At 38.7% G+C, this 18,189-nt stretch overlaps 1 protein-coding gene across 1 annotated transcript in view; it reads right to left on the reverse strand.

Moving 5' to 3' along the window:
* Window positions 1–18,189, reverse strand: part of SH2D4B (SH2 domain containing 4B) — a 72,279-nt gene that overhangs the window by 39,608 nt on the left and 14,482 nt on the right. The window contains exons 2-4 of the mRNA XM_056352940.1: window positions 16,851–17,010; window positions 15,588–15,735; window positions 5,680–5,824 (exon numbers count right to left, since the gene is read on the reverse strand). Of these exons, the coding sequence (XP_056208915.1) occupies window positions 5,680–5,824; window positions 15,588–15,735; window positions 16,851–17,010 (453 nt within the window). The remainder of the gene's footprint in view (window positions 1–5,679; window positions 5,825–15,587; window positions 15,736–16,850; window positions 17,011–18,189) is intronic.

The raw sequence follows: 18,189 nt of genomic DNA on the forward strand, positions 1-18,189 counted from the left end.
TGGTGACTGGAAATAGTACTGTGGATAAAGATTCATCCAGTCACTGCAGTCAGGAATCTACACAAAAGTTTTCCACTGCACTCCAGACAAGATGATGTGTGCCACATGAACTGTCCTCCCATACAGACACCTCCCAAAAATTTATCTATCTTGAGAAAGTTACTCAAGGTCTGAAGATAAATCTGGGCATATTTCTGCAGCAGGTTTATTTTACAATAGAATTTAGTGATTATTCATATTTCACTCTGAACCATCTCACTAGAAATAAGAAATTAATGTCTGGATTGAGTCTAGCACAAATATTCTAAGACCAAAGAAGCCACAAATTCTGCGTTACGCGTTGAAGTTCAGGACACATCATAGCCTTTCTCACAATAAGAAAGTAAAAGCAGTCAGGACTTCTAGTAATATCTTAAGTAGGAACAGATTACTTTTCTTGACTGGCTGTCCTTTTACAGTAAACGCACTTCTTGCATGACCCCTGTGCAAAGCATTAAATTCAATAGTCAATATTTTCAGTAGGGGGATTAGATATCTGAATGATGTCTTCCATCCTTAAAACCCCTGAATCACCACCATAGGTCCATGTATCTACCATCAAGAATTACTACAAATAATAGTTTACATTTTCTTCATCTTCTTGTTATATTATGGAATACTGTCAGGACTGACAAGACTGAAAACTGAGGAATTTGATTCATTTGTCAAGCTCACAGGAAATTTATGGTACAGCCAGGTCCCGTAAGTCCATGTCCACTACCAGTTTTTGCTTCAGGTGTTGGTGATAACAACGACAGGAACATCCTTCTTCAGTGCTTGTAAAATTACTTCTGCCCTGGTGGCACTGTAGCTTCTGTAGAAATGCCTGAGCTGTTTACGTAGGTTAGGTGCCAATATGATTACAGCTGCAGTAGAACAGGCCAAAAATGGGTTACCAAACCTTCCTGTAAAATTGGTAAAAACATCCAGACTGAGGTCTGTGCTGTCCTGATTATACGACTCATCGTTACTAGAATTTAATAGTTTAAAGCCATCTTGGATATGTCTACATGCCCTGCAGCGTGAACATACTCTAACAACAAAGAAGAAACCCAAAAGCTTGTGTACGCAATAGCTTTTATGATCCTATAGGTCACAGTTTAAGTTTGCCTTGTTTTCCTTGAACAGTTTATGAGAATCTATTATTCCCCTATGCTAACCTAAGTTGTCTTTTGAGTGAAAATGCAAGATTGCCTTTTGTATTTTCACTTAGGATTGGGAAAATCCTATTAGCAGTCCTGGCAAAGTTCTAATACCATGTCTTTTTATATAGATGAGGATTAATTCATGCTGTGCTGCAGCTGAACTTGATCACATAATTTGTGAAGGACTTGGAACTCTCCGTTTTGTATAATCTATTTTGTGCTTTGAAGAGCTGAGTTACAGTCAGAACTATGTGAAGGCAGAAAAAAAATAAATCTGCTATGAATATGCATCTTCATTTTTAAATTATTTTGTTTCAGCTTTATCCTTGTTAATAATTCCTGGAAGCTCATTTATGAGCAATTCAAAACAACTACTTAATAGATAAAACTCAATCTTCAGATTTTCTGAGTGCGCATACAAGTCACACAGGGTTTTTCCCTTTCCTAATTGGAAAATAACTTCCCACAAATACTCTGCAATATGGCTCCAGTTCACCAATCTTCTTATCTGAAAGCATGTGAATAATCCTGTCCCTATTCAACAACACACTCTAAGACCTATTGAAGTTCAGCAAGCAACATACTTAAGGCTGAACACTTGCTTAGTTAATACATAGCTGAACTGGGGACTACTCGCTTTAAAAATCAGCATTTTATCAAATGCTCCTGCCAGTAAACTCACTCACTTGAATTTCTGCAGAAGATAAGCAACAAACATACATAAATTCCTTTAAAATTCAGACAAAAATAAATTCACAGACATAGTTTGTAGAAGAACAGAAAAATACAATATAAAAGACACTGTAATGAGGCAGCCTGCTTCCAACAGAGACCAAAACTGAGTGCTTAGGGAAAGACATAAGAATAGATCAAGTTACTCAACTCTGTTTAGATTTTTGCTGGAATAATTTTTGTCTGGAGATGAGTACAGCTGGTAAGATGGTATCTGAGCACTTCAGTGCTTGATGCAGTTTTCAGGGGTTTGTAAGTGTACTAACAGAATGCCTTTTGCAGTATTCAATCAGGTGAATATTTATGCTACAGTTCTCTCACAGATTGTTTACTGAATACTCTAGAAACCTACAAATTGGAACAGCCCACAGAAAGGTCCAAACCTGATGAGAATATACATATTCCTCTCTCCAGGCTTTGCCTCAGTTGCCACTTCTCAGTTTCAAAGAAGAGCTTTGAACAGCAGACTCTTCGAATCAGTCCTTTCCACTATTCATCTTCTCATTTGCCAGCTGATACACTGCTCCCCACACTAACTCCCAACTGCCCGCTAAAATACCCTAACATATATCCATTACATGAAATCAAAGTGTATAATTGCTCTCACATCTTTTTTCTTTTTAGTACTGATTTCTCAAGTTATTCTACATTCATCACTTTGTATATTAAAACCCACTAAAATTTCAATTAATGCAGTGATTCTATGGGCTTTTACTGTTATTTGGCACAATCAGGCAAACAGCAGAAGCAAACTGAACTGAACAACAGAAACTAATATTAGTAACACTTTGCTTATTGCCTTGGCAATAAACAGCTGAGCGATAATGTGATGAGGAGAGATGAATCCTCATCACATTCTAAATTCCATCTACTAAATAAATTAGTAGTGTCATCAATATCATTGCTTCATTTGCTCTCCACAATAGCTGCTCTAGCACTCCTGTTCCTCTCCAGTACTGACCCCCCAGCACTGTTGAATCTGAAGGGCTGACTTCAAGGAGGTAAGACACACAGGAGCCTGGCCTTGTTCCTAATGGGCAATATGGTTTCCATTGCAGGTGTGTAGAGACAAAAGGCGTTAATATTACATCTGCTTGTAATTCTGTTATGAATTCATGCATTTATTTATTGCTTAGAAAAGATGACAAGTGGATGGCTTTGCCCAACTTCACTGAATTTCCTCTCAGCATGCCGAAGGAGTATTTGAAGATAAAATGAAGGATTACCATAAAAAGGAAAAAAAAAAATCTGGAACTGAAATAAAAAGTGAGAAGTCTGGTGAACTTGAGGTATTAGTTCACTCCACAGCAACTCAGATGCTCCCACTTCCAAATATTTGTTATTGCCTGTCTGCTGGCGGTTCTGCCTTCTGCAGCAAAGTAAAGGAAACAGATGATGTTAACGCTCCTCAGGAAGCTCAATGCAAAGTCTGATGGCATAGTCTAAACCAGCCAGGAACTGGTTTCAGATAAGGCACTAAACACTGCATCTTCATATCTTAAGTTGTCACACCCATTTGCTAATGGAACACAGTTCTAAGCCCTCAAACCAACTGGGAAAAATTGAGACACTGAGATAAGCGTAAGAGGATAAACAAGGATGTGATACACTCCAGTCATTAGTCTGCAGTTAGTTTAATGCTGTATCAATTACTGATAACAGCATAAATTCTTGCAGCACAGAACTCATAGTAGGCTGCAAAACCCAGCTGTGGTGCCACCAGCCGAAGGTGCTGAGCTTTCGTTTGGCCACGGCAGCACTACTATTGGCGATCAGGCTAGATAGCTTGAAATTACATGAGCTGCAGTCATTTTGACCCCAAGCAGACAAGTCTACAGGTATTGAGGCACACAGACTGAAGGTGATAGAGTCCTTCAGAGCATACAGAATACTCCAAAGGTTACACAGGAAAAAATACGGGTGGTAGATTATACCCATCAGCATATGATGCGGCTGAAAGTGCTTTCACAGATCGAGGGTGCCATTGCAGAAACCATGGCCAAAACCTTCCCCAGCTCATTCCTTTCCTCTCTGCCTTCTCCCGTAATTCCTCTATTGCATTTCTGATATCTGTCCCTGTACAACCAGCATTGCTTGAGAAAACAGACAAAAATTTAAAACCTCAGTTACCTCTTTAATGTAATAGTAAGGAAATGATAACTGGGTTTAGTAATGTTTATAGGATTTTGTTTTATTGCCTATTTCACTGTAAAGATAGGCTGGGTGTTGTTCAATTTTTAATTTTTTATAACACAGTTGAAAAAGTATTTTCTTTACTTATATACCATCAAAGAAATGCTAAAGTACATAATACCATACTCTACACTTGCTTGCCAGCTGATGCTAATTTTCTACAAAACTAAATGGTTATTTTTACCCCAACTCATTCTGCTTCTAAACACCCAAAATACAGAAAGCTACAGTTTTCCTTTCTGAATAAACATACAGCTGGATTTAGATAATTCTCCAGGAAATAATTATCTTCTCTTTATTGACAGTGTAATATACAGAGGTTTTATTGATCAAAAATGAGAGTAGCCTGCTACGAGCTTGGAAAATGGCACCAGTGTATCTTATATAGATTTAATTCATGTTGTACAGAATGATTCACTATCACATCAATTCCAGGTAATAGGCCTTCAGTAATTAGTCCTCAGGAACTCCTGAAATGATGACTAAAACCATAAAATAAACTCACCGCATATTTTGAAACATTTATTTTACTTGTCAGGAAACAAGCAACACTACAGCAATATTTTTTTTCCTACTTCATGAGGTATTTTGTGCAACACATACTAACAGCTCCCTAAAACTACATTTTTAGTATTCGTTGCTTAATCTTTGTGTTACACCTAATTACTACAATAACCCCATATGAGCTAAAACTTTCCAACCATTAAATTTCTCTTTTTGCAGAGTAATCAAATCAGTACAGATGTGGGAAATAAAAAAACATTCTTTCCCCAACAAAAATGCATAATTCTTATAGCAAAATTATTTTCTACTTCTAAAGCCAGCTATACAATAGACTCCAGATGGAATAGATGTACATTTTACTCACAATAACCTATTAAGTCTTATTACTCATAATGTGGGCCTTCACTTACCTACAGTATGTATGTATACATATATAAAGTAATATATTTGTTCTGTTCCTTATAGGCTTTTAAAAATTGCTAATGTATTTTGAAATTAATCACAATGATATTAACAAAGAATTTCAGGCTGGCTACAAAGGAACAGTACCCATAGAGTGAGATCATCATCATGAGGATTTTTTTTCAGGGCAACAAGCTAAGCATTATTTACTGTAATCTTTTGAAATTAAGTGAGTTTCAGTGCTGATATCGTAGCTTGATCCCGTTACCATATGGAAGCAATTAAAATACAGGTGAAGACAGATTTTACCTTTTCAGAGATAGCTGAGGACAAGCTGTCAAAATAACTGTGTCCAGAGCTATTGTTACTAAGCCAAAACATCTAAATAATTACATTAAACAAAAATTAATTCTTTCGGTCACTGTATGTGAAAAATTTTCTATAAGGCATTGACATGGATTCTTCTTCAGAAAGAAATGTGAAAATGGTAAACTCATTGTAACTTCTGTTTGTAAGGTCAAGCTGGTAATTTTCTGCAAAATAATACAGTATTTTGCATTGCTCTAGGTAGAAGAGATTTTCAGCAATACCTTTTTCCATTCTACAAGTGTCCTTTTATTTGCTTTCAGATATCCATTAATCCTGTGAAGGTAATTTTACTCACACTGTTCTTCCCACTCCTGGTCATCATCGCTGTGTTGACTATGCTGCTGAGCTTGCTTAAGGCTTAGATACAACTCCTTTGCTCGGATTTCTTCCTGTTGCCTTATTTGTTCTTCACCCTTTTGTCTTTCCTCTTCTTCTCTTTTCTAGGCAAATAAAGAGTACAACAGAGGTGATTAGAGAAAAATAATGTGCCAAAAGTTCGGACAGTTGCTTCCTCCCACAGAATAGCTACATTTCCTTGGACAAATCACTGTCTCTTCTAACTTTGGGTTCCTCACGTATCACATCAGCCATAATAGAAGTTTCCTACCTCCTAGGAATTTCTGAAGAAGGTGTGTTTTGAGATGCACTGGTATCATGGGAATAAGGAACATGAAGTATTTAAGACCTGAAATCTATATAGAAAACATGTTTTATCAGGTGGCACGCAAGCCTGTGCTATTCTACAATCCATAAGCAGTGCTCATCTTAAGTCCACATGTACTCCCACGGGAGGGATCACTCTCACTCAAGCAGTAAACACACCATCCACCGAATCTGTAGAATTCAGTAACTGATTTACTGGTGTTCTTAGTTTAGCAACTGTCACCATGTATCGTCATAACCAAGAAAGAGAAGAACATTTTCAAAATATCAAGACCATTGCACTCTGGAAGAAAAACCACATCCTTCAGCACACACCAGTCACTTTGCAAAACTTGGCTAAAAATACAAAAGTTTCCTGCCAAGACGACCTTAAAGGAGATGAAAATCTGATAAAGATTGCCTCTGCAGCTGGCCTTCCACATACTATCAATAACAACGGAGCTTGATTAGTGCAGAAACAGGTGTCTGTACCTGATTGCTGATAAATTTTCCCAAATTCCTTAGGTAGCAAAGAAACAGATTTAGTTCACTGTTTAATCGAACCCAAATAACCTACAAAACCAAACCTCATGAAGCTTTATTTATATTATCGAAATAACTTGAATTATGAATAAGATTTTTTTTATTTAATTTTATAATCGAACCAACACTATACCCTTTTGCGTAACAATCTTACAGATAATAATTTTACTGTCAGTCACTGAGTATAATCACCCTAAACATCTAACCTATTTACCAAACCTAAACTATAAGTGAGGCCCAAAGTAGATTGTGTGTTGTTGCAAAATCAAATTTCTAGGGTGAAGCAACTGCCATCCAGTTGAGTAAAACCTGGTGAAACTCTGCTTTTTACATTGGGAGGTCTGGGGGACATAATTCTGTCTTCCTTAAATAACTTTTGTTTACTAAATGTCAAAAAAGGGATTTCATGAGTTTTGCACTTTCCTAACTTTGCTCCCTTTTGGAGGGATTTTAATGTTTCATTGTAATGGGAGCAGTAATAGTTGAGCACAGGGAAAAACAAAAACACAAAACCCACCAAACCATAACCAAAAAAACCCATTATTACTTTAAACTGGAAAACATTTTCTGAAATGCACCAAGACATTCTATCAATCAGCTGAGATGACATATTTTAGCAAATGTTTCTTAGTTACAGACTTTGTACTGGTAATATTTTCTTTTTCTTACGATACGGTATGATGTAAAGTCTGAAAATTATGTTCAGATGGGATTGCTCCTGCTCTCAAAGGGCAGACACACTTAGCTTTCTTTTTATTATATCGTATGATATATCGTATAATTCCACTATGAACTTTGTGGAAGGGCATATTTTGTAAGTTTGAAAACAAGCTTTCTTGACAGCAGGATTCACAACTTGACCAAAACAATCCATGTTCTATTTTAGTAAGTACTGCAAATATGAGTGAGAGATTTAAAAAATGGGGTCAAAATATCACTTCTGTTACTAAGCTTTCATGCCGTTGCTCATAATCCTGCAAAAAGTAACTTGCATAACATTTTTTTTTTATTCTACTGATATGAAAGTTCACACTATGTTTAAATGTTTGTTACAATTCAGCCTCTTTGCAGGCTGAAAGGGGCTGAACTACCCAAAAGCAATATTAATTCAGTAAAAGTGTATATAAATTGATTAACACTTCCCTGCAACAAATTATATTTTATAATACATTAGAAAAGTACTCATTCGAAGGTTGTTTGTCCTATCTTAACATCTGCCAGGCCAGAAGTATCAAAAGCAATCCAAATATATGAATGTCCAAACAATGTGTTTTAATGCCTCAAAGAGGGACTCATGCAAGTTTTCCCAGTGGTGAAACAGGTGTCTGGAATGTCTGTGTGGGAAACAGAAACAAACTTTTGTCCACCCTGGGGAAGGAAAGGCACTTTTTTCTCTCCTCTCTCCACCGCAGTTCTCTCTAGCTCTGCAGAAGTTTTCTGGTTTTAACCAGACATCTGGATTTAAAGGATGACAACGCCAATTCTTTTCAGAAGACAGCTTTCCAAGAGAAACAACATTGCTGTTCGCAACCTCTACAAGCTCAGCGAGGGCCAGAAGCAGCAGAAGGAATCAGGACTGTTTGGGTGTTCTGGTCATGGAGCACACGACGACATGTTTAAGGAAGAATGACAAAAAGACTGAAAAGAAGCAAGCGATTTAGCAGTGACAAGCAACACCATCTTCAGAGTGGGAACATGGAAGAAATGCAAAACTCTATCCTCTGAAAGAAATCAACCACTTTTTCGTCTCCCTAAGTAACATAAATCAACATTTCTCCGTTTAGCACGGCTGAGCTCCACCAGGTAACACCAGCAGAGGACCTGTCTTCTTGATAATACAACAATTCAAAAGACCTGAAATATTGAGCATTAATACTGATGTATCTGAGCAGTGAATAATGGTTCCATAACACACATGATGAACAGCACATTAGGCTGGTCTTATTATTTATAAGAAATAAAAGCCTAGTATTGTTCTTCAGTCAGTTTTAAGGCTAGTATCTTTGAATACTGCTAACATCATCCTCTCACTGTTATCCCCCAAGTCCTAAAAATATTAGTTGAGCAGACAGTTCATTATTTTTGAAAAGTCAATGCTTTTAGGAAGCACTAATTTCAAAGCCCAGCAGCTACTTCAGAACAAACAAACAACAAAAAATCTTTTTAAATACCCCGTAGAATTAGGGATTCCATACTTCAGTTGCTAGTAAATGGCTCTATTCCCCTCTTGGAAAAAGTATGCAATCAGCTGTTCCTTATTCTTACAAGGAGAATATTTATTCACTTGGTTTCACTACCTAAAAAAATCCAATATATCTAGGCTATCTTTTCAGAAAGATGTACAGACACCCGAGTAATCCTGGGTTATCACAATGGTTTCTATTTAACGTCTCAAAACACAAGGTTAGCTTAATGGGGGTGGGGAGGGGGGATCAATTTCACAGCAGTTTCCCTGAATCATACAAGTTTTGCCACAAATCTGTTTTGGTTTTTTTTTGATGTAGGTATTGTTGAACCTACATCAAAGATGTAGGTAAAAAATGAAAGTGTCCAAAAAAAACCCAACCAAAACCCAAAAACTAGAATTCAGGTACAGTTTCACTTCTTAATGGAAAGCAGTAACGCCTACTAAGAAATGTCTACCTTTTTGTGTGTGTGTGTGAAGGAGATTTACGTCAAAGAAGAGACAACAACAAACTTAACGCTGACACCTGATTCTGAATTCACAACACTTTTTCCTATCATTTTCCTTTTTAAAGGAAAAACATTTTTTAATCCTATTTATTTAAATTAGTACATAGATGCATGTGTAAGTATATTGGTACAACTCCTTACAGATGTGTGTGAGGAGAAACAACCCGTGCTAGAATGACGCAGGAAAGAAGAGTCATCCTTTTGTCAAGTATGACTAAAAAGCATAATTTGCATTTAAGATGACCAACTGAACTGTTCACATTTACTCCACTGGAAGACTACAGCAACCAGTTTCTCTGCTTCCCCTGCCCCGTGAATGCAATCCTGCGCATTAGAGCTGAGAGCCAAGAGCTGCAGTAACCTACAAACATCACTTCCAGCCTGACAGTAGAGAGACACTGCACTGTGTCCTGTGACCCTTTCAGCCTTTCCAGAATAATTAGGAAGGTGACAAGTGAGTACATGGTTGCAAATTGCCATCAAATACCAACGTGCTGCAATAATTCAGGCTGGCAATTCAATAGGCAGCAGTAATCCTCTCCAGCTTTAACTCCACTGGAGAATTTAAACATGCTAAATGATCTTATCTGGCCTCTGGCAGTTGAGCATTATACCACAAACTTGTTACTTATTACTGTAAATGTGTGCCTCGCAACGTTTGATAGCTTTACTACAACCAGCTCTAAATAATATTTAATATTAGCCATGGTTAACTTTGCATGTTTCAGTCAAGTGCTGATGAGGGGAGATTAGGTCAACATTTGGGTTTTGCTGCTGAAAGATTTAGAAAATACACTGAGGAAAAGCCAAAATACAGCAGTTGTTTATTTACAGTGGAAAACTGAGCTTCTGGCTGGCATGGCTCTTGCGGTCTCTCTGGGGAGTGCTGTGGGATGTAGGGCAGCAGCATGACAGCCATCCTGCTCAGGGCAAAACCTGAAAGACATATTTGCTACAACAATCCTCTCCAAAGCAAAGGATGCCTGGGATTCCCTCAAAGCTTCAGGCTGGCAGGAGGTGACCTTGGCAGCCCTGAAAGCTGCAGCTAGTCGGCTGTATTACACCTGCTGTGAATCTCCTGAGCCGCCTCAGCAATCACCCCCGAGCCAGGGCAGGTATTCAGGCTACCTGCCCCAGAGCTGAGAGGACAGCTTGTCTTCAGACTGGAGCCCCTAGGACTCCCTGCTCTGAAGAAGGGAATCTGGAAATCCCAAGGTTCCCAGCCTCCAGGGCAGCCTGCTCTCAGCAAGGCTGGCACAGGAGGCTGAATTCAGAGATCAGAGTTCTCCACAAATCCACCTGACAGTTTCCAACAGAGCTGTGAGTATCAGCAGAAATATGCCCAGCTCCTTCCCAACGTTTTTCTGAGAAAATTCTCTCTTTTGCATCAAAAAAGAAACTGTTTGCAGAGAGATTTTTAATTCTCTGCTGCCAGTGTCTCAAAAGGAACACAGGGTTTGCATCACTTCACTGCTCATGTATTTGCACAGAGACAAATGTACGGAATTCGGTCATGCTATACATAGAACAAGTTATGTTTCAGTCATGGATTGCCCCAGGACATGCTACTCACACACGGCTCATTTAGGGGGTAACAATACAGTCTGGTTCACAAAGACCCTCTTTTAGATCAGACAGAAAACAGAACTAAGGACTATTCCTGACTGGGAGAGATCTGAGACTTACGGCGTGTGCTGGGCAGACCCTGCTTGGGTAACTTGCCATAGATCCAGTGACAATCTACTAAAATTTTGTCTCTGGATCTTAGGGCCTCTTCACAGCTTGAATTCCTGATATGTAAACTATCATTAGCGGCTCAGATTTTCCCATTTATCCATGGAGAAGATCAGAGCTTTGCTAGTTTTTACCAGCAATCCAGAATAAAGACAGCAGCTTCAGCAGCACAACCATTACTGATATCACTGGGGAAAAGATTTTTCTTAAAATTAATATTGCAGTTCCTCACAAGCAGGATAGAAAAATCTGAAGGCCTGATTCCCAGCAGAAACTAACAGCTGCCTCGCTTCCAACATTATTCAAGAGACAACTGCATAGAGAAAAAATTTCTGAACTGTGTTAGCACAAAAGAAAACAAAATGATGTATTACCGAATTATTCTAATTGCGATTGAATGAACCCAACTGAGGCATTTTCAGAATGAACTGGGTGCCAAACTCCAGCAAGAAGCTGTTGTCATATTCCTGGATTCTAAATAAGCTGTCCTTTGGAAAGAGTTCAGCGTTTTTTTGGCACCGCAAAGCACAGAGCTGAACTTACAGCTTATTTGCACTTAAAGATAACAGGCCCACTCAAGTGTTTGATGTTTACTTGGAGACAAGAGGGGTTTTTTTTTAGATCAGGACAGAATGCTTGCTGTTACATCATAAGAAGCCCACGGTACTGTAGGTGGTGACGGCGACATTTTACTGCATCCCTAAACTCTGTACCTGGCAGCAGTTATCTGAAGCATCAGGTCCACAGCACTTTTGGACACCGTAAAGCACTCAGACATGTGCTGAAAAGACACCTAAGTCAATAGGACTGAGGCACGTTCGTTCTATTAAGCATAAACTGTCCTTATTAGAGATCTCCTGAACTGAAGCACTCATTATTCTGTTCTTCTCTGAAGGCTGATTCTAAACCTGTCGTCTTTGATGAGAATGGAAACAGCTAGGACATAGAAATTCTTGGATCCAGACTTTAAAAAAAGCTCATCTCACTCACCACAATCCCAACTGCAAGTAAAGGTCATGAACTTGCATTTTAAAAAAATAATTTTTATAGAGAGATATATATATATGAAGGAAATGAAAACGCACTCTGACTCTCTTGTTGCCTATCAAGAGAATAAGCATTATTTCTCCTTAAGTGCCACTCTCATTAAAATGCCTACTAAATACTTTTTGATGCATGAAGAAAAACAATACCCACAAAGTTTATATGCAGCTTTTGGTTATCACACGCTTCATCTCCGAAGGAATTTTTAAAAAGCAATCTAGCTTCACTTTCAACTGTGCTTATATTACTGAATTTGGCAGTATCTGATGTTGTCATACAGATAGTACTTTACTGTCAATATTCTCTGGCTTTATGCAGACCACATGAAAAGCGAGCTCAGAGAGTACCTCTCTCTAATTTCTAAATGTAGCTGAAGGATACCACCCGCCCCTGGCTGGCTGACACTCATACCTTTAATTTGCCCTAGCTCTGCACATTGTTCCAGACTCTTAATGACAGCAACTGATAACAGTAGGAAATTATGCCTATGATCTCATAGCCTTTGTGAATTAGCAAAAAGATTAATGATAGTAATTGGCTCTCTTATTTGTCCTTTGCAATAGGCACATAAAAGAACTGCAAAAATAGAGCAGTCAACATTTATATTCTAGCATCATAAATTAAAGGCATTTCTGCTAAAGAAACACTAAGGAAAGCAATACTTTTCTGATAGTGTTGGAAAAGGAACCAGGGATCATCATTCACTTTGATATGTGAGATATCATTTATCTAGTGCAGACAGCCCTGAAGTCCCATGATAGGTCAAGAGGAATAAAAGCATTTTAAACAGGAGTGTTTGTGATACAATACGGTTAGAAATTAAACACATCAGCAGAAAGGACAGAGTTTCAATCTCCTAAGTCAAAATGCTTCAAGAGGATGAAGCATTATTAGAGACTGAACTTTTCATACCCCACTTTGGAGATTGCTTTAAACAGTCTGGTTATCATCACAGAAGGATGATTACCAATGTATTAAATATTCTAAACCTGTGAAAGTGGGCTTGCTGACTGATCTGCATCCCATTCCACACCCTGGATCATTCATGAAAGGTACATTTCTTTGTGATTTCAATGACTGCAGTCATACCTCAGTACATTCATTAATTAATCTTTTTTCCCCAACACCGTAGTTCTTACCGCCTTTTGTAGTTCGAGGCAGATGCCAGAAACATAACTTTCCTGTCTCCCTGTCTAGGTACCTTTCCACTCGTTCGGCTTGTAAATATTTCACATGATTTTTCCACTGCACAAGAGTAGTTATAAAAAGAGTAAAATGGGAAGGAGAAGGAAAGCCAAGTGAGCTTAAATAAGCCAGCAGACAGAGGTTAACAACTCCCCCACACTAGCCTGTGAGATCCACTTGTCTTTGAAACGCCTTTACTGTTTCTAAATAGTTCTACAGCACCACGTACAGGATCTGCTCTTCCAAGACCAAGGAATAGCTAAGCTGCTTTTCTGAGTGGCAAAGGTGTGGTGTTATAGTACCAGGGATCAATCCTGCATTTGGATCTCTGCTGGTGGAACCCTATGTTAGCCCATGTCCCTTCTAACAGATCTCAAGTTATAAACCTAATTGAAGACCCAGGGCTGGAATTGTAATTAGACTATGTTGTTGTATTAATACAGAAAATGCCAGGAGAGCATGCTCAATAAAGGTGCATTTAAAAAAAACCAAAACCCGCTGCATAATATCTTGTTTTCAAACTAATATTTGAAGCCAAAAAGTTAATTTCTGCTGGGTCTTGCCTTAAAAATTTTCATCCATTTATTTAATCTTTCTGCAAATATTCTCTCCAAATTTTTGACTTAAAGGAAAAAATAGGGGGAAAAAAAGGTTTCTGTTTCTTTGATAAAATAAAGATGTTGGCAACTTTATGAACAGGACTAAAGAAATCCTGGCTGAAGGTTAGTATTTGAAATTCAAAGTAGAAACTGACCCAAATTCTCATCCCACTTAACAGCAGTGCAATTCTTTCTCCTACCAGGCACACAGCTGGATGGAGGATACCTGCTCACTTCCTGAGAAACAGTGGGAACACAGATCACTGCGACATTGCCTTTCCACCAGTACAAAAATGAGCAGAATGTGGTGCTATTCCTTTTAAATTGCATCAACAACTGAAAGACTAGTTTCCCTTAATAGAGAATTATGACTGCTGGCCACTAAAAGTCTCGCAAGTTGCTCATTCTGCTTTTTGAAAAGTCTCTTTGAAACAGAATAACAACAGTGAGCTTGTGGACATTTACCCCATCAAGTGCACTGTAAATCAACCACAGAGATATAAGTGAACAGTCTTTGTTCAAGAGGGCTTTGCTTTCCGGAAAGCAGAGAAAAGAGCATTTAATTAGTTGCTCTGCTCATTATTCATACATTAATAAAGCACTTGAAAGGTATAGTTTCATTACTCATTGACATCAAATTTCAAAGGCCCTGTTCTCTGCTATGAATTCAAATTAATCGTGCAAAGGTAAATCGGCAACTTTGTGCAGAGGAGGCTACAGGAACCGCCCTTGCTTTGTGCTACAAAACCACCTTCAAATCCCAGGCCCACAATTTATAGAATAACAAGTAAGTTGCTGACTCTAGTTTGTAATCAAACTGCATAAATTTAACACCGAGTTTTTCAGCATTCCTCCCATCACAGAGGGACAAGGGAGGAGGCTATCCACACTTTTAATCACCATCTCAGGACGGGAAAAATGACATAGCAAGCTGTCAGCAGGGCAGAGGCGTGTAGACATGAGTTACTGGATGCAGATCTCCTAGGAGTCATATTTTGCTACAGGCTTTCTCCATGGAAACCCAGCCTCACCAATCTTGTGCAGTCCCAGTGTGCACATCCCAGACTCAGAACTCTCTGATAATTTCTCTACACACTAAACCAATTATATTTTATTTTCCCATTTTTAAACAATTTTTTATCTTTACAAAGTAATATGAAAAGGGAAGGCAAAGGCCATCTTTTCCTGTTTTTCTCAACAAAAGAATGTGAAAAAAATATTATTTCAAACAAACATTAAAATACTATAACGGAGCCCGTAGAAAATTCATGATGAAGGCAGTAAAATCAGACAAATTAACTTCTCCCCACAAAGCCAACTGGGTTTTTCCCATCTGTTGATTAGGAGGATCCACCTCTCATTACCTTAAAGAAAATAGTGACAGAATTTTAAAGTTCAATATGTGAACTCACCCAAAATACACAAAATATGTTCAAGCAAACTAACTTAAAACGAGACGTTTCACAATTGTACATTTTTCCCCCCAGTATGACTCACTCGGCACAGCTGACTGAACAATCCTGTTAATGTGTGAGCTGAATAACCAGTTTGATTGTCCTGACACTTTTGAATGAGATATGTAATTTTTTTGCATCACTCACCCAGCTGTTCTGGTGAACACCATGTAGCTATTTGTATATTCCAGGATGAAAAATTACAACTCTGGGTTTTAAAGCTTATTAATAAACATGCACTGAAGGTGACAAGAACTTTGAAACTATACAAAAAGACTATTAGAAAAGCTAAAGTACTCTGTGCAAACCTTCAGTTCCTCCTGAATTTTTTCCTCCTCCAATTTGGCAGCTTTCCGATCTTCTATTTCTATTTTCCATTTTTCTGCCACTATTCTGGCTTTTTCTTGAGCCATAGCATCCCGGAATTTCTTTGTTATTTCAGCCTCCTTTTGTCTCCTTCAGAAAAGAATTTGAAAATGAAAATAATTTAAGACACTGATTTTTTTTTTTTTTTAATTGAGGATCAATACTTGCTCACTGGTTGCAACAAATAATTAGCACAAGACTTCATGGAAACATAAAAGGAAATACTTAAAATGTATTTAACAAGAGACCTACTTCCAATCAGATTTGAGGAAACTATCCCAAAAGCAGACATTCTCAGTTTTTGATAAATGACTAATTAGAAGAGTACCTTCTAAATTAGAGAAGTAGTTTGCGGATGTTGAGTCATACCCTATATTTTTCCTTCCCTGGCTGAAAATATAGATTTTTCTGTCAGCCTAGCAAAGCATGATTGGGAATGTATTGTCTCTCAAATATCAATGCAAATGTCTGCCAGATTTTTACAGTAGATTGTTTATTAGTACTGACAATGTAAAAGGAATGCAGAGCACAGGTTGAAGCTTCTAATCCCTGCTTCAATATGCAATCACTATAAGCAAGAAGAATCTCCTATGAAAAAGAATAATACAGAATAGTCTGACATTTAAAGTGTCACTTTTCAGCGCTGCACTACAAAAGGAAGCGTGGGAGGCAGGTGGCCAACTTCCTAACCATATCAGGCATCCAAACACTTTTGAATCTTTCCCAAAGCTTGAAGAGGCCCTGCTGGAAATACCAGCATGGCACTTTGTGTAATCAGTTTCTGAACTGCTGGGATAAGAATTAATACAAGCAATATGTAAATAAAACCAATTTCAAAAAGGACTTTATGTACCAATACCCATTGTGGGCATAGATGCGCAATACAACAAACATCTCTAATCTAATCATCTCAAACACAGATGGCTTTATTTTTATTTATTTACAAACTGGTCAATGGTTTAGCAAAATTCCTCGAAAGAAAAGTTTGCTTCACTTTTTTTGCGGAAGAGGATTTTTGTTCTTCAGTATTCAACAAAAATGAAATTCATGTTTTCCCCGTGCTGAAAAATTGCCAAAACAAGTGAAAACTAATGTTCACAAAACATACTTACCAGTTTTACCCACCATTACCTGCTGCCTTTCTACAAGGCCATGTCTCCCATTATGCCAAGTGGACCCTGAATTCAAGATTCTTAAATCCTCACCATAGTTCTTCTGCCTCCTTCTGCGCTTGTTGCCTGGCTCGCTCTGCTATGAGCTCCTCTGATATCTGTTCATACGGCTTGTCGCCAGGGGCTTCTCCCATTACCCAGACCCAGACCTCACCATCCTTCCCACGCAGCCACTGCACATGTTTGCTGTTACCTGCAACAGCCACCAAGAACAAACCAAAAATATAAATACTACCTCAAATTCTTACATAAATGTAGATGAAAAGACGGGAAATCTGCAATTTGGAAACGATAAGCTTGCAATTTACAATTCAGAAGAACACATTACTAAGGAGTGGATGAAATCTTCAGATTTGAATAATCTATCGTGCTGGGGAAACAAAAGGGTTCGTGCACTCCAGATCACACAGTATTTAAAGACTTGCTATCATGCAAAAATAAGAAATTATTAATTCTGACATGCATTTCCCAGAATTTAGGTATTATGATCCCTTTTTAGTTGTATTTTCTTGCTTCGCTCAGCAAAGGATATATGAAGAGAATGGAAAGAGATGGAGCAACAACAATAACCAGTGACATTATGTGACCAGCAATGCTTCAGCACATAGGGACTGTTGATGGCTGAGCTTATAGAGACTTTATCAGAACCCCTGCCAAAAATTCAGGATTCCATCTCCCACAGTGTGAAGGAGGAGTTTCAGCAACCTGCAGAGCACACCACTCAACACTGCAGAGGCTTTTCTGCTCAGGTAGGCAACTGAAAGGGATTAAGTTTCTGGTTCAATTTTCATGAAAGACACCATGCAAAAATCTACAGTTACTGTGTTGATAGAGTGATTTTAAAAATACCAAAAAAGCCTGAGTGCTCTTTACAAAACAGACTATATTTGGTGAATGTCATGTCCAAGGACCAACTACAGGACTTCTGCTGACTACAAAGAGCACTAAAATCACGGAATCATTTAGGTCGGAACATAGCTTTAACATCATCAAGTCCAATTGTTAACCCAGCACTGCCAAGCCCAGCACTAAGCCATACCTCTCAGCACCACATCTACACATTTTTTAAACACCTCCAGGGACGGTGACTCCACCACGTCCCCGGGCAGCCCGTTCCAGTGCCTGACCACCCTTTCGGTGAAGACATGTCCCCTCACACCCAATCTAACCCTCCCCTGGTGCCACCTGAGGCCGTTCCCTCCTGTCCTGTCCCTTGTTCCCTGGGAGCAGAGCCCGACCCCCCCTGCCTACAGCCCCTGTCAGGCAGCTGCAGGGAGCGATAAGGGCCCCCCCGAGCCCCCTCCTCTCCAGGCTGAGCCCCCCCGGCCGCCCCCCATCCCACGGGTGCCCCAGCCCCCTCCCCAGCCCCTGC

This window comes from Falco biarmicus, chromosome 9, assembly GCF_023638135.1.
Source record: "Falco biarmicus isolate bFalBia1 chromosome 9, bFalBia1.pri, whole genome shotgun sequence".
Classification (NCBI taxonomy): domain Eukaryota; kingdom Metazoa; phylum Chordata; class Aves; order Falconiformes; family Falconidae; genus Falco; species Falco biarmicus.